This window comes from Typopeltis vanoorti, chromosome 5 (genome assembly GCF_054136105.1).
Source record: "Typopeltis vanoorti isolate ZY-2024b chromosome 5, IOZ_Tvanoo_1.0, whole genome shotgun sequence".
Classification (NCBI taxonomy): domain Eukaryota; kingdom Metazoa; phylum Arthropoda; class Arachnida; order Uropygi; family Thelyphonidae; genus Typopeltis; species Typopeltis vanoorti.
Window position 1 is genome coordinate 115490450 of NC_143553.1, and position 22688 is coordinate 115513137.

Genomic DNA, 22688 nt, shown 5'->3' on the forward strand with positions numbered 1-22688 from the left:
TAATTAATATTTATATTTACTATTTATTTTCTTTTAATTAAAAAAAAATTAAATAGAAACACATTTTTAGTCCACCCACAGTTCTAATGTACTATAGTTTTACAATCTTTAGTGGGTGGGAGTCGCATAATAAAAATAATTGTGCATCTAGTAGAACGGAAACAACCATTGTGTGAAATGCAAATTGAGACTGTAAAAAGAAGGTCGAACAAGCTAAGAGAAATCCAGGAGCATTTTATTACTGTGGCAAGGAAAAGAAAGAAAGAATTTTATTTAATTCAGATAGCAGCAAAATGTCAGATACACTTTGAAGTTATTAACTGATCATTTTAATGAAATAATATATTCCAGTCAGACGTTTCAGTTCTCTGGAGAGCAAAGGAGAAACTGAATGAAGATAGGGACAGATAAGATAGTGGTATTAAAGCAACATGCTGCTAGAGTTGTTAAAAACACGGATGGGTTATCAGCATGGACCTGAAGAAATGTAGACAAGACATTTCTTCAGGTTTGTGTCTAACCTTGTATCCACTGGTTTCAGACTGGATACAATTCCTAATCGAGCAAAATGAGGGCAAGATATTTCCTTTATACTAGCAAAGCTAGGATTAAGAAATTTAGTATTGCTAAGTGAAGATTATATTTTGGATTGAGGATATTTTAGGCAGAGTGCTATGTTAGTGGGAATGTGATGCAAGTGGCCAGTGAAACTGGAGACCTGATGTGATGATGGACAAATGCGAAAGTTTAAAGATCCACATTGCTAAATGGTTAAATTTATCACATCATATAGAAGGGTGGTCTCAGCCTCGACCATAGATGGCAACACTATCCACACGATTCCCCCCCCCCTTAAGTTGGTACATCTGCCATAAGCATCCATGTGAAATTGCAAGTCATTCTATCAAGTAGTTTGTTTTATACAGCTGGCTGAAGCAAAAGTGTTGTCTGTATCCCTTGAAATGGATAAAATTGAGTATCGTGCAGTTCAAAAAATTCTTTGTAAAAGAAGGTTTATGGCAAAAGAAATTGATTCGAAGTTCATAAAGGTTTATGGGCACTATTCTCCTTCATTTTCTACAATTAAGAAATGGGCTTCCAAGTTTAAATGTGGCCGTACCAGCCTTGATGATGATCCACGTGAAGGATGTCCAAAAAGTGTAACGACACCAGAAATCATTGATCAAGTGCACAATAATATATTGGATGACTGGCGAGTCAAAGTGCGTGAAATTGCTGAGAATATAGGCATTTCAAAAGAAAGTGTAGGATATATTTTGCATGAAGAATTGCAAATGAAAAAGCTTTGCGCAACATGGGTGCCCCGCTTGCTCACAGCAGATCAAAAACGATCTCGCATGAAAATGTCTGGACAATGCTTGGAGCGTTTTAACAAGAATAAAACTGATTTTGTGCATCGATTTATTACTATGGATAAGACTTCACCATTACACACCAGAATCCAAACAGCAGTCAAAACAGTGGACAGAAGCTGGCTGTTCAGTACCAAAGAAGACAAAGTCAGTTCCATCAGCAGGAAAGGTCATGTCATCTGTGTTTTGGAATGCTAAAGGCATTTTGTTTATTAATTATCTTGAAAAAGGCAAAACAATAACCGTGGAATATTCCGATCTTTTAACCCGACTAGACAAAAAAAATTTGTGAGAAAAGACTGGTTTGCAGAAGAAAAAAGTCATCTTTCATCGGGAAAATAAAGGGATCTTCACTATAAATTGTTGGAACATCCCCAGATTTGGCTCCCTCTGACTTTTATATCTTCCCAAAACTAAAACTCTTCCTCACTGGTCAGTGTTTTTCTTCGAATGAAGAGGTCATTGCAGCTGTAGAGGGGTATTTTGCATATCTTGCTGAGAACCACTGCAGGGACAGGATAATGGCACTAAAGCATTGTTGGAATAAATGTATTAGTCTTAAGGGAGATTATGTTGAAAAATAAAAATAATTTTGAAATTATAAATTCATTTTTTCATTGTTAGGCTGAGAACATTTCAGACCACTCTCATAATTGCAGTGTTGAAGAGAACGCTAATTTGCAGGAATAAAGAAGTCGTTTTCTCACTTTATAAGGGACTGCTCCGCTCAGATATGGTTTCCTATCAATGTAGGAAATCAGAATTTCATAGGAATCAGAGATTCATCTGCAAGTAACCAAGATAATATATGGCCCATTGAAATTTTTATACAGTTGCAGATTAAAGTGATGTGGTCTTCAAAGTTTGAGAAATAGATGAAGAATAGATATATAGTATAAATTTGGTAAGGGAATATTACAGTATAGATACAAGGATGATTTTCCAGCTCATGGCAGTTGGGGGAGAAATGGGGTTCATCCATGAAAGTGAAAGATGGTTAAGAAGCACATGAGATCCAGGTTCTTTTCATTGCTTATAAACAATGAAAAGAACCAAAACAGTCACCAACAATCTGTGAGTGTTTCTTCAGTGAATGTGGTCAAGAAGCAGCATGTCTAGTATTACAAGGGTGTGCTGAAAAATTAATTTCAAATTTTTTCAAAACCTCTGACATGTCTTTTTATATATCCTAAAAGAAAAATAACAAATTATTACAATTTGATCAAACATGAGGATTAAAGGGTTTTAAGATATGTTCTTTCTTGTGGTTATATCAGTTGCTTTAATATCATTTTTGTTCTAGATGTTTATCAGAACTTTTCAGCCCTCCCCCATAAATGTTGTGTGACCTATAAAAGACACCCCACCAAAGCATCTTTGAACTCCCAGAGGAGCCCATATTATTCCCAGTGCTTAAACATAAAGGGACTCTTAAAATACAGGCTTTGACTTCCTGTCTTTTACAGATTGAAGTAAATCTAGTTGTGAATTTAGATATATAAAATTACAGTTATTAAAGCATTACACACACACACACACACACACACACACACACACACACACACACACACACACACACACACACACACACACACACACGGGACAGTTCATTTCAGTAAAGAGTAAATTTAGGATGCATAGTATCTCATGATAAATAATGATTACAGAAATCCACTATCCAGAAATATTATGACAAGACAGAACTCTTCCAAGTCAACAGACTAATTAGTTAATCTTTCCGTCTACTGATCCATCCATTAGGAATTCCTAATTTGCTGCCACTAATGGATTAACACAAACTGCAAATTTGTTTTACCAGATAATTATAACTTATAATTATATGTAAGTATGCAGTAATTTACAATCATTTGACTGTTTCTCAGTGCCTTGATTGCTTGGTTAGAATAACATGATGCTAAAAGAAAGAAAAAGTAGCATGCACTTGTTGAATTATCATAGATGGAAATCAAAGTACAGTTAAGGACAATTGTTATTGAATCTATTGCTAAAACTTTCCTTTAAAGTTGCTTATATTAAATATGCTCTGGTACATGGCTGTGCCATCATACTGAAGTGTAGCCACATTTGATTAATGTGTCTATACTTTTTATGTGTTCTAAGTTGCAGGTGTTTTATTTTTTTGATTACTAAGATGATGTAATAATGTTATAATGTGAATCTTTATATAATCCTGATTATGATAATGTTAAAAATAATATGTTTTATGTGCGTATGTATATTTTCAGTGATGCCAGAGGATAACAGCTTAAGTTCTGGTTCTGTCATAAACCCAGTCACCTCAAGCCCAAATAGCCCTACTTCATCTAGCCCATCTCCAAAAGTAAAAAAAAAGTCAACAAGAATCCCAGGTGTTTCTCTTGATAGGTTAATGCCAATATCTGCAACTTTAAATAAATGTCTTACACAATTACTTGTAAGTGAACTCGTTATTCTTATTGCTAACTCATTACTGTTTTTTGCAACTTAAAAATCTACCAAAAAATTATCTCTTTAATATAATAACTTTAAATGGAAATTCAAAACTTCATTGTTGCTTTATTATTCATTATGTGATTTACATATTTGTGCTTCAACACTTATGTTTTTTGTATGCTTAGGTATACAGTAGTATCTCATTAAAGTAAAAAAAGAAAAAACCTTTTTTAAATGGCACCTCCTTGGACTCCAAATCTTTGCAGAAAGCCCACTTAACATTTTGTCAAACACTAACCATGATTTACTCAGCGCTTGTAATCCCTTTTAATTCATACACTAACAAAACATTTATGACTGATTGTCAACCCATTCCACTCATCCAGCACTTTCCAAGAAAAAAATCTAGTCTTCACATACCCTTGCTTATAAAACTCTTTTTAAGATATATATATTTTTGCCTAACAACCAATTAAAAGGCGATATCACTCAGTCCACTTCACCTCATTCTCATTCTCAGGAAGGAGTAACTTTCTAATTAACTGGATGCACAAATCCTATCTGTGGTAAATCTTGTGTTACTAATGTCTACACAGAATTAACTGGAAAATCACCTTACTTATATTACACCAAAACTTAGTATGTAAACTTAGTAACTGAGTGCAAATTTAAAAAAGTCTGTAAAATTCTAATCAACCACCCTAATCTCAACAGTAATAATGGCTTAAAAATGTCAAGAATATGAATGACACATAATTTGACTCACATATATAATTTTTTGTTCTAACAGGTCTGGTGCTGTGTGTTGATGGTAGTAGTATCATGTAGTTGGGGGATTAAGTAAGGGAAGATGGTGAATTGAAGTGAGATGGTGTGCCCTCCTGTAATGAGTCCTTGGAGGTGTCACATAATAATAATAATTAGGACTGCAGTACTCTTGGACTTTAGTGATAATTTGTTAATAACAAACCTCGGTGTTTATTTTAAATACTGAGTAGACCATCACTAATGCTGTATCATTATAGGTTAATAAGGATTTGTTCATTGGTGAGATATCATTGAGACCTGGTTGACAGAAAAATTATATAGTTATAGGGATATAATGTAAAGGAGACTGTATTTTTAGTGATGATAGGGAGAAATGGGACACAAGATGAGATATTGCTGATGATAGCTGAAGAACTTCAGTCAACAAAATTAGAAGTTAAAGAATTTTACATCTAGGCAAGATGGTTCATTTGAGGCTATCTGATGCAAGATAGAGACCAACAGGACGACCAAAGAAATTGTTGGTTATTGCTATAGAAGGGGGGGGGTATACAGGAAGATGTGAATGCCATGCATTGTCAGATTAGCACAGTGAGTGGAGGCTTAGCAATTATATATATATGGCGATAAAGATTGGATGGAAGAAAGAGGGCATGGCAAGATGGAAGTGGAATTTATATGGTTGCTAAGGGATAATTACCTGGAACAGTATGTCATGGAGGGGACTGGTAATAACATCAGAAGATGTATCCGTAACCAAGGTAGACACTCCACCTCCAATCGGGAAGAGGGACCATGCAGTCTTGTTCTGGAAAGGTGCTAAATGGAGAATTTTTTCTCAAGAAAGGGTTTATGTTGAACTATAAAGCTAGTAATTATAAGATGCCTCCAAAGATTTAGGCGGCATCTTTGGAGCACTGCCATGCTTGAGAAGCTACAGGGAAAGAATGTCAGTAGTGCATGTGAAGTTATTCAGGGATTGTTTGAGAGAGGCAGTATCAAACTTGCATACCCATGGTTTGAAGGATAAATGAGATAGGGGTTAAGTGAATGAGCTGTGATGAGAGCTGCAAAAAAAGAGAGAGAGAAAGAAAGAAAACTCTGTAGGGAATATAAGGAGAAAGGTGATCAGTATACTAATGAGCAGTACAAAGTACAAGCAAGAATGGTGACTAGTATGGCAAGGAATACTAAATCAGATTATGAAAGAAAAATTAGCTAAGCAAGACAAAGTAAATCCAAAACAGTTTTTTGTAATGTAGAAAGAAAGAGAAAAAATGGCTGTGAAAGGATGACTTTAATCAATGCTGATTGTAAGAAAGTGATAGAAGCAAAAGAAGTAACGAATTGCTGAGTAATCACTTTGCCAAGGTGTATCATCCAGGTAAAGATTTTGCAGTTGTTGTTGTGACAAAGACTTCTCAAAATTGAGGTAGATAAACATGAAGTTCTCAGCATATTAAAAAATATCATGCCGATTACAGCAGTGGGACTAGACAGCTTGTCCACCCATGTACTACATGAATGTGCAAAAGAATTGGCATAGCTCCGATGTCTCAGTCAGCTCGGATAAGGTTCCAAGAGGGTGAGATAGTTTCATTATATAAAAGTAGCTCTAAGACAGAAATAGCAATCCCTGGAGTGGTAGTTAAAGTATTGGAAAAGTTAGTTAAAGGTAAAATTCAGGAATGGGTGGATAGCAATATAATGCTCTGGGAGGAAGTGTGGTTTTGTGAATGGTAGATCCAGCCTTAGTAATTTACTCACATTTTATATTTAATAAAGGAAGAGGCTATGCAATGATGCTGCTGGACTTTGCGAAAGCATTTGATTGAATACCATGTGCAAAACTATTAAGAAAGTTGGAGCAGATGGGAATAAATATGAAGCCAGTGTCATGAATTATTATTTATTTATTTTTTTTTTTTTTCAGCCTGTAACTTTTTCCCACTGCTGGAGTAAAGGTCTCTCCCATTGCAGGAAGGTTGAGTCTACTTCTCCCATGGTGACCCACTCCATCTTGGGAGAATGTTTATTCACTTGTATGAAAGTGTAAGACAATCACAAACATCCATGCCTAGGCGGGATTCAAACCTGTAGCCTCTTGGATGGAGAGCAGATATGCTAACCATTTGGCCAACCAGGCCGACATGAATAGGAGTGACTAATAGGCAGCAGAAAGTAGTATATAGTGGAGTAGAATCAAGGAGAATGGGGAATGAGAGTTACTAGTGGAGTGCCTCAAGTCTCTGTACTAGGGCCACTACTCTTTGATTTGTATATTAATGATATAGGGAATGAGTTGAGGGGGGAGGGATTCAGTTGTTTGCTGATCATGCAAAACTAAGGACAATAGTTGATGAAGGTGATATAAATATCCTGCTGGATGATTTAAATAAATTGGCATTGTGTACAAAGGATGATGACTGTCGATAGTGTGTATCACATTGTATGTATTCTTATGGCAGAGTTCAACTATAGTTCAGTGTCGAATGTTGAAAGCCATTCTAGGACTTCCTTTGACACTTCATGTATCTCCTGCGGGTTGCCATGGAAACAGCAAAGGGGGCAGTCGCTGATATATTTAATAGTCTGTAGAATACGAGTGCAGTCACAGTAGGGGCTATTTGCCATATTCCATTTATGTAGGAGATAGTTGTCCATACCCTTCTCAGAAGGTTGAAGCCAGGCTGACAGCTGTGGGGATCTTTCACAAGAGAGCCATATGTTGGCAAGTTCATAGTCCATTGTTGGTTTCATATGTTGCGAGTTGAAGGTGCTAGACCAGAAAAGACTCTAGTTATGTCCCAAAATGGGTACCTTGACTTCAGCCTAGTTCTAGGAGGGGGATTTTTATAAAGGTTGAGTGGAGTGGAGAGGCAGTAGGGAGTTATTTGTGATTTTCTCCAGTTCTTTTAGTGAAGCCTGCCTTCTTCGTATATTTGGTGGGTCTATATTGGAAAGCACTGGTAGCCATGGCAGAGGGGTAGATTTCAGGGTCCAACTAATCATGTGCATGGTTATGTTCAGTTGGGAGTCAATAATGTTTGTGTGAGCACTTCTTTCTCAGACTGGTGCACACTACTCTGCAGCAGAGTAAACAAGGACCAGGCCTGAGATCCTAAGTACCTCAACTGTGCAACACCAGCTAGTTCCACTTAGTCTTGAGACGATGCTGTTTCTCATTTTTATTGTATTTTTTACTTTACAAATATGATTTTTGTAGGTTGGACTTCTATCCAGGTTCACTCCCAGGTATTACGGATGAGGATCATTCTTGACTGGGCTGCCACAGAAACTTAGTTTGAGTTGGGGGGGGGGGGTTCTTTCGAAAGAAGGCGATTGATGGAGTACCGCCATGTCATTTGCATACATATATTTGCTTGATCTTGTTGGGGAAATGTCTAAGATATAGATGTTAAAGAGTTGTAGCCAAAACAGAACCCTGGGGCAAGTCATTCTGAAGGAATCTGGGGCTGCTTTTCCTTCCTCCAATATGGACCCAAATTTTTTCTGTTTATGAGCATGGATCTAGAAAGTTTAAGTTGTTTTGCATATTATGATGAAACTGAGCTTTGAGAGAGCAAGCCTCTGATCCAGACTATCATAAGCTGATGTCAAGTCAATAAAGACTGCTTCAGATTTTAACTTCTTTTGGAGGCCAACCTCAATTTGAGTTAAAGCTAAGACTTGATCACAGCATCTTCTGCCACTCCTAAAGCCAGCTTGCTCTGTGTATTACATTGATGATATCAGATTGCAGGAAATTGATGATGCTAGGGTCTTAGAAGGTAATGGTGGACAGAGTCGAAGTTCAGAGAACATATTGCAAAAGGTAAAATAGCTCGCTAGTTGTTTAATAGAGACATGTACATCATATTTTTTGAATAATGGCTTCACACATGTAAGAGAGAAATAAATATAATTTATTACTCCTTTTTGTTTTGTGCAAAGTCATGATCTTCTTTCAGGGAGAAGACAGAAAAACTGGTAACATTTAAATCCATGAAAGAAGCTCGTGACATATTGAATAAAATATATAGAAGTAATAAATTACATTTAGTTTTCTCTTAAAGTATGAAGCTGTTATTCAAAAAATATAGTAAAATGGTTCAAAGGATTACTTGATAACTAATATTTAAGGAATTGACAGCGTATACTAGAAATATAGATTAAATAAACTTTAATTTATACTTTCCGATATTTCGGCGAACGTCACGTTGCCATCTTCTTGGGAACTTACTACTAAGACGTGCACACAAGTACTAATAACAGCAAATGAGACTAAAGCTAGGAAGCTAGCGTTTTCCTAAAGTCCTGATGGTGCCCCCTTGCAGGCTATATTGGTAGTTCTTGGCCTTTGGGCTGAAGTTCTTCTGATAAACGTTTCCCAAATTTGGGGCAGTCTCATGCATCCAAATTTGTTGAGGTTTGGCATGTTCCTAAGGGCCGAGGCTGATTCCATGAATAGTCTTTCATACTTGAACTTGCTGCTGTGTATTATTGTGGCTTTCTTCCATCTTATTCTGTGGCGAGTATCCAGAGCGTGGTCTGCAAGCCCAGAGTGGCTGTACTGGTGAAATCAGATGTAATCCTTGTGTTCTGAGATTCTGATATTTGCTGTCCTGCCTGTTTGGCCAAAGTAGGACAGCTTACAGCTGCAAGGGACCTGGTATACACCAGGTAGGTCTAGGGGAAGTGGTTGGTCTTTGGTGGAGCGGATAAGGGATGCCAGTTTTCTATGTGGTCTGTAACAAGTGGTCAAGTCATGTTTTTTTAAGATTTTTTTGATTTTTTCCGAGGTGCCTCGGATGTAGGGAATGGTGATGGATTTAGAGTAATCTTTATTGTGAAGGGGAGGGAGTGGTGGGTTGTGGATAACTGGGTTAAGTATTTTTTGGAGGGGGTAGCCGTTGGCTGAGAAAGTGTCACGGATGTGATTTAGTTCAGTGGTTAGGGCTTGATCATTAGAACAGATTATTTTTGCCCTGTTGAATAATGTTTTAATAACTCCATATTGTTGTGAGGGGGGGGGATTGTTGGTGAATATATCTGCCTGTATGGGTGGGTTTTCTATAAACTTAAAAAACCAAGGTTCCATCAGGTTGGCAGGTGACTAGTGTGTCTAGGAAGGGGAGGTTATGTTTTCCTCTTTTTCCAGGGTGTTGGTTGTTTAAGTGTGTTAGGAGGGAGTGGAGTGAATCCGGGCCATGTGGCCAAATAGCGAAGACATCATCAACGTAGTGAAGCCATATGGTAGGTTTTTGTTTGGCTGAGTTTAAGGCTTTCTCTTCAAACGTCTGCATGAAGAAGTTGGCCAAGGGTGGAGAAAGTGGTGAACCCATGGCTGTCTCCTCTATCTGTTTGTAGAATTTTTCCTGCCAAACGAACCACCACCCCCTCCCCTTCACAATAAAGATTACTCTAAATCCATCACCATTCCCTACATCCGAGGCACCTCGGAAAAAATCAAAAAAATCTTAAAAAAACATGACTTGACCTCTTGTTACAGACCACATAGAAAACTGGCATCCCTTATCTGCTCCACCAAAGACCAACCACTTCCCCTAGACCTACCTGGTGTATACCAGGTCACTTGCAGCTGTAAACTGTCCTACTTTGGCCAAACAGGCAGGACAGCAAATATCAGAATCTCAGAACACAAGGATTACATCCGATTTCACCAGTACAGCCACTCTGGGCTTGCAGACCACGCTCTGGATACTCGCCACAGAATAAGATGGAAGAAAGCCACAATAATACACCGCAACAAGTTCAAGTATGAAAGACTATTCATGGAATCAGCCTCGGCCCTTAGGAACATGCCAAACCTCAACAAATTTGGATGCATGAGACTGCCCCAAATTTGGGAAACGTTTATCAGAAGAACTTCAGCCCAAAGGCCAAGAACTACCAATATAGCCCGCCAGGGGGTACCATCAGGACTTTAGGAAAACGCTAGCTTCCTAGCTTTAGTCTCATTTGCTGTTATTAGTACTTGTGTGCACATGTCTTAGTAGTAAGTTCCCAAGAAGATGGCAACGTGACGTTCGCCGAAATATCGGAAAGTTTAAATTAAAGTTTATTTAATCTATATTTCTAGTATACGCTGTCAATTCCTTAAATATTAGTTATCATGTTTAACCAGCGTATAAGCCTCTCAACAAGAACAAAGGATTACTTGAATGTTGAAAAACACGCTAACAAATAAATAAAGATAGGAAGGTTATTATCCCTTTTTATAAGGCATGATTTACCGCATCATGACTACTGTGGCACAAATTTGGTAACCTTGGTTTCTTGGGGATCAGAAGCAAGTGGAGGGTTCCAGAGATGGATGACCAAGCTGGCGACATGTCTGCGGAATGTTCCCTATGAGGATAGGTTAAAGGTCTGTGGGTTGCAAAGTTTAGCTGAGAGGTGAAAAAGAGGGTATATGATAGAAACTTATAAGTTTTGTAGGGGGGGGGGGTTGTATAATATTGACACAAAGTACTCTATAAATGTTTCAATACATGATGAATAGAGAGAGCTAAGGGTAAAACCCTGGAAGTTGTGTAAGAGTATGGTTAGTAAAGGTGTGCAGGCAAGAATTTGGAGAGTAGTAAGGGAGTAGAATGGATTGCCAGAATTAGTTTGGCAGACAACGAGTTTAAGGTGAGGTATGTGACAGGTATTGTGTATATAAAGGTTAGTGTGGAACTCCCATGATGAGTTCCCAATCTCCATGGAGATACCTGCTTTATAAGTATTCAAGGTAAGCACTTGGCTTAAATTCTGTAGCTTCAGTTATGAAGCCATTTAAAGTTTTTATCTTTATATAAGAAGCCTTTCTCAAGAGTCATTATTAAAACTAATTAAGACATATACACCAATTATATAGTTTTACAATTTCAGAAAAAACATTCAAAAGTTAGTTAATGCTTTATTAAAACTGCAGTTTTCATTCAGTGATTTTCCTCTTTCTTGAACTCATCATAGATAGTTCACGAATAAGTACATGACAAAAGTAAGAATAGAAATAAAATCTTCAATACAATTATTCTTACACTATTCCTGTGGTAGATGCTTGCTATAGCAAACTGGTAGGTAATGAAGAAATTTTTAGAGTGTAGATTTAATGCAGTGATTTTTCAGACCCTTCTCCTCCCGCCCAGTCTCAGGAAATAAATACCCATGAAAGTATTGGCATTCAGTTGGATAATATGGCTATTGAACTTATTGCGTACCAAGCTGCAGCATGTTTGGGATCATCATCTCATCATAACCCCCCCCCCTCTCTCTTCATCTCTTTCTTGGCATCCAAACACCTATTTTACTAACTACCTTTCCTCACCCATTCTATTTAAGTGGCCATACTCTGGTGTACATGTTCTTAAATGTTAACAATATCATGTTCCGTTCTAATATCCACATTTTTAATGTGATTCTGTCTTTGGTGCCATCTGTTCACTCCCCTGATTTTTCTAAGAACTCTCATACCTGTGGTCTCTAGTCTTTGATTAAGTACTTTATTTCTAACCCAATGTTCAGATCCATAAATTAAAATTGGTTTGAACTCTGTCTTGCATACTTCTAGTTTGGTGCTTTGACTAATTTCTGTCTTATTTCATATAAATTTATTCAACTGGCTCCCCCACCTTACCAGCTTTGATTATTCTGTTGTCTATTTCCAGATTTAATTTGTCATTTTCACTAAAATCTTTGCATAAATAGCTGAAATATTTCACTTGTTCTATATGTTCATGTCTACTTTCATAGTTTTGGTCTTTTTATTGCTGATTTCATTCTAAAATTTATTACAGTTGTTATGCAATTTAGAGTATCCTGGAGATGCACTGAATGTGTTTAGGAATACAAGGGTTGTTTGAAAAGTTTGGTAAAAAAATGTTAAATATATATTTTTTTTTTTTTGGAAAAAAATCGCCTTTATTTCTCAACATAGTCTCCATCGAAGTCTACACATTTGGTCCAGCGAGTTTCCAATTTTTTCATCCCATCTAAAAAGTAGTATTTGTCAAATTGTGCAAAATAGTCATTGACAGCCTTGATGACATCCTCGTTCGAAGAAAATTTTTTTCCCACAGGGACAAGTTTGGAGAATACGGTGGATGTGGAACCAATTCGAACCTCAGTTTGTGCAATTTTGCCATTGCGACAGCCAATGTGTGAGACAGTGCATTGTCTTGATGAAAGAGAACTTTTTTGTGTGCCAATCTTGGCCGTTTTTAATTCACTTCTTCTTTTAAGCGATCCAACAATGACGCATAATAGACTCCCGTTATTGTCTTACCCTTTTCCAAATAGTCTACCATGATAATTCCTTGGGAATCCCAAAAAACAGTGGCTATCACCTTCCCATCTGACAAAATGGTCTTTGCTTTTTTCGGTGCTCTTTCACTGGGCAGCTTTTTCATGTGCAATTTTTCGTGCAGGATATTATACACCCATTCAGTTGAGATGCCTACAATCTCAGCAAACTCACGCACTTCCATTCGCAGTCTTCCATAACGATATCATGGATTTTGTCAATCATTTCCTTCATAGTGACCTCAGTCAGGCGTCCAAAGCACGCTTCATCTTCGATGGACTTATGACGTTTGAACTCATTTATCCAAAAATAGTCTTTAATGCTGGTGCAGAGTCCCCATGAACTGCATCTAATCGGCTTTGATCTGCACGGCCATCCACTTCTTCAAATAAAAGTGTTTTATAGTACGCCCACAGATACAAGACCCTTCGACACTTCTGCGCATGTCAAAAAAAAGGAGAATCCATTCCGATAATAGGGTAATCAATCCGTATCGTGGGATGAGTGTTTATTATTACACGTCGGAAAATTAACTTCTCTTTTATGATCATTGTAGTTCTTAAAGTGGTAACTATTTTGCTTGCATAACAATTGGAAAATTTTATGTATAAAGCACGTGATTTTGCATGTTGGTGACCAATTTGTACATCGTTTTATTTCTTTCTTCCCTTCAACATGAATTGACTCTTCTTGGCAGTCTACCAATGAGAGCCTCGCTTCTGTGGTCGCAATATATCACTGCACGAAACTTGTTTTTCTCCCTTTTTTATGAAAAATGCAAACACGGTCATTTTAAATGTTTGCTAAACGAGAACTATGCATCGCACGTGGCTAAAATTTTGCCAGGGGATCATGAAAAAGATGATACGTGCCGACTCTGGTATGAATGAACGAATTGTGCCGCTGTCTGTTGGAAAAGTTTGGTAAATTTCCAACAGTATTGTTGTACACAATTCGTACAACATCATTTGCATAAAGCAAAGAGCTAAGTTTAATATCCAATTCTGATATTAGGTTTCACCACTTTCTTTCATTATGCGATCAATATAGATGATAAGAATGGGCATAGTGTGCATCCTGCCTCTGATTTTATAACATCTTTCTATATTCCCTTCAGTTCTAAGTGCTGATTTATAATTTAGATATAGTTGCAACTTAGATAGATTGGATATTTCAAAATTGATCCCAAAAGGAATAATTATGCCGAATTGGTTTCCATTTTTTTCCTTACTCCTTTTGTTGCATATGTATAAAACTTCTTATAGTCATCCTAGAATTCCTAGCTAACTGTAATTCATATATTCCTTTATGATCTTTGATAATTTAGTTAACACTATCCAGTTAATTTTAAATTTATTAACACCAAATCTCCATGGTTCAGACTCATCACAAGAGACATTGTATACAAGATGTCCTTTATCCCATTACCTCTGAACCAATTCATAATACAAGCCTAAATGAAGTGGTTTGGGCATCTTAATCAAATGGAAGAAGGAAGAATAGCAAAAACTGTATACGAAAGCCAGAAAATAGGAAAAAGAAACATAGGCAGACCCAGGAATGGTTGGCAAAAGGAAATTAAAGAAAAATTGGAAAAAAAGGGAATTAACTGGAAAGAAACAAAACAACAAACCTTGGACAGGGCGGCATGGAAATCTCTTTGACAAAATTTGTTTGGCCGAGTGGCTAGCATATCCGCTCTTCACCCAAAAGGCTGCGGGTTCGAATCCCACCGTGGGTATGGATATTTGTGATTGCCTGTGATAATACTAGTGGTAGTAGTTGGCGGTAGATGGCGTTGTTGTAGATGATGATGATGGTAGTTGCGGGTCGTTGTAACTAATAGATTGAGTGGTGGAGACGGAGAGTTGTAGACTAGATGCCCTCCCTCGATGAGTCCTTGGACTCCCTGGAGGTGGCACGTAATAATAATAATAATAAATCTCGACGCTTAAAAGCACAAGAGATCATAGACGAAGAAGAGGAAAAGTGCTGAAACATTTCGCCCCTTGCATCCATCAAAACATGAGTTTTTATCAGTAATCAGATACTAGCATTCAGTCTTGGAGTGTGACTGACTAATTTGATTTTATGCTACCTCATTACTGGGATGGTGAGTGCCTTAAATATAGTTATTTTTACAAGCCTTTTAGATTCTTTTCCTTGTTATGTGACTGTACACATAACTAGAGTTCACTTATGATGAAATTATTTAACTTTCTGATGTGGGATTGCTGTGGTATCGAATAGATAGTTTTTTTGTCTTAAAGATTTCTGCTTGGATTCTGATGAGAACCAATAGTTAAAAACAACTGTCAGTCTACTGAAAGCCTAATCTGAGCACAGCAGCATTAATAAAAAGTGAATATATGACTTCTTGGAGAGAGTCGGTCTCTCTCTTAAATAGTACAGATACAGGTAACTCTGATGCCAGCAGTTACATTCCCATATGCTTTCTAATAAATTTCTAAACTTTTTAAGTTTCATTTATGTTCAGCTGTAAAATCTAGAAGTGGAATTGCAATATCCTCCATATTAATATTGTAGTCCTTATTTTTTAATTTTCTTTCCAGTGCAAAAGTACATGAGTTGTGTAGGTATGGTTTTTCTTAAATTTGTATGGTTGTAATAAGTTTATGGCAGTTCAGTTTTATTAATGTATAACTATAAAATGAAATATCTGATTATTATTAAATTCTTGTATTTAACTTATAGTCAGTTATCACAGAACATGAAGAAGAGCGCAGGCAGCTGCGCAAAGAATTGCATAATTCCAGGGATCAGCTGCATCTCTTACATGAGGCACACCGGCATTGTAGTATTCGATCACAGTCACCCAGTAATCACAGCATTTCACACTCACGTCCAAGTAGTTTTATTTCTATTGCTTCTTCCACATCAGAAGGAGTGTGTGAATCCCATGAACATCATTTCTTTCCTGGTAAGATTCATCATTTAATCAAATTAGTGGTAGTTGATCTTAGTTTCTTGTTATGTTTTTAAATCTAAAATTCAGCTTTCAGGAATTATATTGCTCTCAAATTATTCTGTACTTTACTTTTGGTTCCTAATCTATTGAAATACTGTTGGTGATTTAGATTAAGAGTATTTGCTTGCACTGCTTTTCACATTTCAGCATTCATTACAGTAAGAGGAATATAATACACACACACACATACATAGTGAAGGTTTCAAATTAAAGTACCCCTTATTCAGAGCAGTCTGCAGAAAGAACCAGTGCACAAAATACCCTCAAATTTTATGGGTACTTTAACCAAATCATGGGAAAGATTTTTGACAAGAAAAAAGTAATTAGTTCAGAAATGACTGATAGGAGAAATATGTCACTGTGAGCGAGAAAAGACTTGCACAATGGGTCTTACTTTGCCTGAACATGTCTAGCTTGTGAAGTGTTTCTGTAGGAATGGGGAAAATGCTGCAGCAGCACTTTGGGAGTTACACACTTGTTTTGTCAAAAGGCCCAATGACACCAAATGCAGTGTGATGCATTTGGTAAATCTGAAATTCTGCAAATGTTGCAACTACAATTTTTGAGCAGTCAAATGAGAATGCTATAGGTTCATACAGTGCATGTACCATAGCATGATAATTAGATTTACCATACACATTGGTATGAGAACTTTGCATAAAGCATTGCAATGCTACCCATATAAACTCAGTCACAACTAATGCACACATTTTTTAGATGCTGAAAAATGTGTGCATGGAGGTATGTGAGGATTGACCTTGAAACATCCTGTGGAGTGATGAAGTGCATTTTCATGTTTGTGGAACAGTAAATAAACACTCAAAACTGCCACATCTGAGCTATAGAGAATCCCTGTGGATATCGACAAGTTTCTTTACAGCAGGCAAAACAACCATAAAAATAATAGTTTTTAAGAGGAGTAACATGGGAGTTTTCCCAGAAAAAATACCTAAGTTTCTTTACATTCGCTGAAAGTCCCAGAGCAGACAGTATTTACAGCCAAGTTTTTTATCAGGCCATTTTGCTTTGAGGAAATCGATCAAAGCAAACCTGTGACTTTGCATGGTCACAGCTGCATGTTATCAGGACATGTTGAACAGTTTCATCATCAAAGAGGCTGCTTGCACACAACAGTGTTGGTGCAAGTGTAGCACCTCTCTACATAAGACATAAAGTTCAATTATTGTCTCAATATATCACAGAGGATAGAGTAATCAGTCACTCATTTTCTATGAAATAACCACTGCATTAACCAGAGCTTAACCCCTGTAAGTTTTGGCATTTGGGGTTACCTCAAATGCGTTGTGTATCAAGGCAAAGTTCTTCTTCTGGCAGATTTGAAAGACAATCATACATCATGTGCAAAATCTTTCAACAGATCAATTGTTTTCTGCTGTATGCTTTATGGTGGTATCAGGCTGTTGGTCCTGCACAAAACAAACACATTGAGCATCATCTGGATCTTCTTGACAGTTCCTTGCAGCTCTATGTAATTTTTGTTGTATTTTATTATTTTATGAAACAAGTGAAATAAACCAATCTTCTAATAACTTCATTTGTCATTGACTGAATCATTTCAATCACATATCTTCGGGTGCACATTAATGTGACTTTCTCCCACTCACAGTGCCATATTTCCCCATTTTGAACTTTTTTTTTTTTTTTCTGAGGGTATTTTGTCTAATGGTTAAGCATATGGCTTTTTTTTTATTGATAAATCAAGCATTTTGATGTTTCACTGGGAGTATTTGGGATTTAAAAAAATGTAAGGAATCAAGCAGAAAAGAAGAATGCTAAGCTTTTTTGGATGCTGAAGGGACTATGGATGCTTTAAAAAGACCAGAAACTGTTTGTACATTCTCCACAGCGAAGTCCTGATTTAGTTACCCCCCCTCCATGCTGCCACTGTTCGTGCGCGTGTGTGTGTGAAGGCATTGCTGAATGCATATGGAGATTTGCCAAAGACCCAGTTTGCAGAAGATGTTGGTGAAATTTTCCATTGATAAATTAGCAAAGAATCTTTTACTGTTTATTCCATGACCCTTCTGATTTCAATTTAGCTTAAACTACAGCAATGAAAAGTCAAGCAAAGGAAAATAAATCACATGCAGAAAAAAGCAAATCTGGGAGTCTAATCAATATTCCCTCTATTTTTTTTTTACAGCTGCACAGACCTGCTGCTGCTTTAGTCAGAAAATTTTTTTACACAATCTAATGACTGTGTGACACTTTGAAAATTTTTTTTTTAATGTCATTACCAAGGGACATTTAATGATATCACCTTTGTACAGGGTTTCCAGCCAATCATCGCTTTCCCATTCATTTGAAAATAGGAATGCCGACCTATTAAACCCAATTTGTATGTTATCTTATGTAATATTTAGTGGTCAAAAAAAAACATTCATCACGAATGCCACCTGTTTCATTCCTAACAAGGCCCGCCAGCTAACCAAGATCACATGACCTAACTCTACCAATTCAGTGGCAGTTGATAAACCAGTCTGAATTCATAGAGCATCAGGATAGGAAAGAAAAATAGTGGCTTAGAACAGCAATGTTTTTAAAAGAAAATTTCAGCTGTGGCAACAATTCAACATGTGTAGGAGCATCTCAGTCACTGTGCAGGCATACAGTTTAGAGGGAACATTGCATCTAATTCATAAATAATTCTTGCTTTTAGTTCCATCCTCAGTGATACCCACTACCATTCCCAGTCTTCCAAGCCATACCTGTTTTCTTGATAAAAACCTAACTTTCCTCTTTGTTCAATCACTGAATATCTCATTTTGTGTGTGTGTGTGTGTGTGTGATGCTTTTTTTTTTTTTTGTCTCAGAGGTGGCATTTGTACATATGTCAATTCTTATACTTTATGTTCAGTAAATGTCAGTTTAGAATCTCTTTTGTTTAAACCTTTTTTTTTGGTTGAAAATCTCTTGACCTCATTCTCTCGGTTTCATTTACACTCACTGTTTTGCTGTTGAATATAAACCAGCATTTTAATTGTACAAGTATGATAGATAGATAGATAACAAGCAATGTTAGTATTTTAGAGAGTACCCCCTATATAATCTTTCTTTTGATTACTATTATTTCTTTTCACATGGTTAAGGCAAGATGCAATTAAGTATTTTAGACTAAAAATAGAACAACTGATATATCTTTCAAGGTTAATAGAAGGAAAGAGAGCTATCTTGAGGAATCATAGAGTGCAAATGTGATTCATTATGAAAATGAACTGTATACTATATAAATACAGTGGAAAAGTAGATAAACATTTAAAAATAGGAATGACAGAGAATTAAAAAATAGCATGAAATGAAAAGAAACAAAAGTGTGTGTGTGTGTGTGTATTTTTTTTTATTATTATTTTTTATTTTTTTTTTTTCAAACAAAAACATAATGTTAAAACAAAATAATTAATGCTGGTAGAATAAAACCAGAAATTATGTCTTGTGAAAATCGTTAAAATGCCCTATGGACTATTGTTATATAATCATTTGAATGATATCCCAAAAGAAAGTTGAAATATGATGAGCAGAAGAAATTCTGACCTCATTAACTTCAATCCTAGCAAAGTTAAATCCTATTTAAATTCTTACAGATACACACAAATACACAAACCTATCTATTGAATACTGTTCTCACCTTTTCACGATCTCTCCTAAGACAGAATTCCCTAACTTGGGTAAAAGAAAAAAAAATCAGATTGATTATTGATATGTCACTCATCAATTCACTCCTGATTATGACTATTCATCAGAATTGACATTGTAAATTCACCCCTCCTTTTAAATTTGTTACAGTGTAAATTCACCACCACCATTAATTACAAATAATGACATTTAAACTGTATTTAATACTTTGTTAAAAGTTTGTTTGGGAATTATAAGTTACAGAATGTTTTAATATCATCTGAAGTTATCCTTAAGTTGAAAAATCAGTTATTTTTAGAAATAAATATCAACAAAATGTATAAGCATTTGCATGGTTCTCTCTATCATCATCTGTGTCATCATCACTACGTGAGGCTAGGGGGAACTTTTATTGATAGTTCATTCCATTTCATTCTTCCTCTTTATCCTTTTCTTCTGATACTCGTTGCTCTTCTTATTCCTCTGAGTTGTTTTCATTGTCCAGGTTATCATCACTGGTATCCAGTATCTTGTTACAGTATTTGACTGTGTACAAATACTGTAGACTGTGTACTGACTGTGTAGATATTAGATATTCAGTAAGGAAGGATTTAATGATGTGCATGCACTGCTTTGAAAGGGTAAGGTATTGATAACTAGTCAAAATCATTCGCCTAGCAGATTCACCTCCAAATGTCACTGGTATTGTATTATCTCTATAATAAATTTAGTTTAATCCTTTATCCAAGTGTGAGCAAACAAAGTTTGCACCTGAAAATATCTTCAGGACTGTAGCAAGGTGGTGCAACTGTTAGCAACTCGGAGCAAAGGTGGACCAGGCTTCTCTCAGTATCTCCCACCATGCAAAAGCACATATCCTTGTGGACATGTATAATGCTATGCATTGAGGGAAGGGCCACTACCCAGACTGGTTTCAACCTTTATTGAGGTCTCGTCAGTGGGAGGCAGACCCAGAGGTGGTGACACTAAGGTAGAAGCAATAGAGAGGTCATATTTACCTATATGAGTTGCCAATCAGTGAACCACCTTATTATTAGATTTAGAGAAAGATATTGGAAGTTTATTTTGAACTTGGTTAGACTATAATAAATTTAGTTTAATCTTTTATCCAAGTGTGAGCAAACAAAGTTTGTGTCTGAAAATATCTTCAGGACCGAGTTGCAAGGTGGTGCAACTCGGAGCAAATATGGACCAAGCTCTCATCACTCCTTGTCTCAGTATCTCCCACCATGCAAAGCACATTGCGGACATGTATAATGCTATGCATCGAGGGAAGGGCCACTATCCAGACCAATAAACTTCCAATTGCATTATCTCCTTTCCACAGTCTGGAAACATGGCTCAAGTTTGATTAGGCATCCAGTGTAGTCCTAGTATTCTGCTTCTGTATGCATTCATTGCTTGCCTGATATGGGCATCTCTCTCTCTCTCTCTCTCTCTCTGTGTGTGTCGGGGGGGGGGCATGAGTGGAGCTCTAAATTTCCTTTAATTCTGAATCCATTTCATACGATAGTAGCAAAAGTATTTCTTCAAGTACATTCACCACCGTCATTGTGGCGAGTCAGTGTTAAATTTTATTATTTTAATTTTAGTTTTTAAGTTCTTTAATTGATTTACTTGTATATTTTCTATTTAAATATTGTGGCCGCCAATTATAAGTCTAACGTGTACAAAACGTCACAAACAAAGAAATCGCCTTTGGCTGGAGCCAATCTCTTTGTCTGCCCTACTGGTGTTTATTCTCAACCGAATTTGAATTCTTTCTTTGAATTCTGAATCCTTTCATATGATAGTAGCAAAAGTATTTCTTCAAGTACATTCATCACCATCATTGTGGCGAGTCAGTGTTAAATTTTATTATTTTAATTTTAGTTTTTAAGTTCTTTAATTGATTTACTTGTATATTTTATATTTAAATATTGTGGCCGCCAATTGTAAGTCTCACGTGTACAAAACGTCACGAACAAAGAAATCGCCTCTGGCTGGAGCCAATCTCTTTGTCTGACTTACTGGTGTTTATTCTCAACTGAATTTGGAAAATTTATTTAGTTTCCAGTTGCGCCACCAAATTCGTGGGTAGGAGTTGAATCTCTCTCCAAAAGAATAACACACAGTAAACCGTACGGAACTTTCTTCTCTTATCTATCACTAAAATCTATCAACGTATATTTACTAATCTACAGTCATGGCAATCTAACTTTAGGACACACAGATTCGAATTAATGAGTAGTGCATTGGAAATAGAAATCATGCAAGTTATTTAAACATGAAAACAATTTATTTATCATCAAGAAAATGTATAAAAGGTTAAAACTAAAGATTCAAGTAAATCAGGTTCTATGCTTCAAAGACAATTCTTGTAAGACCACGTGTCTATAATATTTCTTTTGTTAACACCTTATCACATTTAAAGCAATCTCACTTAAACAAACTCAGGCATAGCTACCTAGCAATAATATTAAACACGCGATATTTCACCTTAACAATTAGCCACGTTTTCTCCCACATATAATTTAACAAGACCATTCAAAGGTTAGTATAAAGCCTAAAGTCTTAAAGTATCATAACAAACAAACTCTACAAGTCATCGTCACAATTCTGTCTATAGCTAAAACAGTAGAAAGATCTTACTTTAAAACAGTTGTCTGGTTCTCTCTGATTGATCCTTGGAATCACTTCCTTCTATTACCTTCCAACCTTAAGCAACGAACATGGGTACTTTCTCTGGGATTATTGAGATCTCCTCTTACTTTTTGCGAGCGTCGGGAACTTGGCAGCATTAAACTCTGGTATCTACTTTCGTCTAGGAACAACTTAAATTAGTTGTTTCGCACTTCTGGCATCTAATGGATGCAGGTCCTGTTGGCGATTGCGAATCATCTTCTACGATGATTAGCAAAACTCCGTCGCCATAACATACATCTTATCCCAGTAACTGCTCGACCCTCGTCGCCTTCTCGAGCCTGTAACTTTCACGTGACCTTGTAACTTCTCGCTGACCAAGGAACCACTAAAAAGCCTCCTATCACCATAGCAAACCCCTTCTTGTATCTCTCTCCGATGACTTTGGGTTTTGCTACGTATTAATTCCCTGGGTATTATGTTGTTCTGCACCCGCCACCTTTTTTTTGGTTGTTGCATTAAGGTGGGAAACCCCTTG

At 36.6% G+C, this 22688-nt stretch overlaps 1 protein-coding gene across 1 annotated transcript in view; it reads left to right on the top strand.

Moving 5' to 3' along the window:
- LOC150106740 (rho guanine nucleotide exchange factor 11-like) overlaps window positions 1-22688 on the top strand; it is an 837747-nt gene that overhangs the window by 792857 nt on the left and 22202 nt on the right. Inside the window, exons 39-40 of the mRNA XM_090393466.1 lie at window positions 3620-3807; window positions 15601-15826. Coding sequence (XP_090249592.1) covers window positions 3620-3807; window positions 15601-15826 — 414 coding nt within the window. The remainder of the gene's footprint in view (window positions 1-3619; window positions 3808-15600; window positions 15827-22688) is intronic.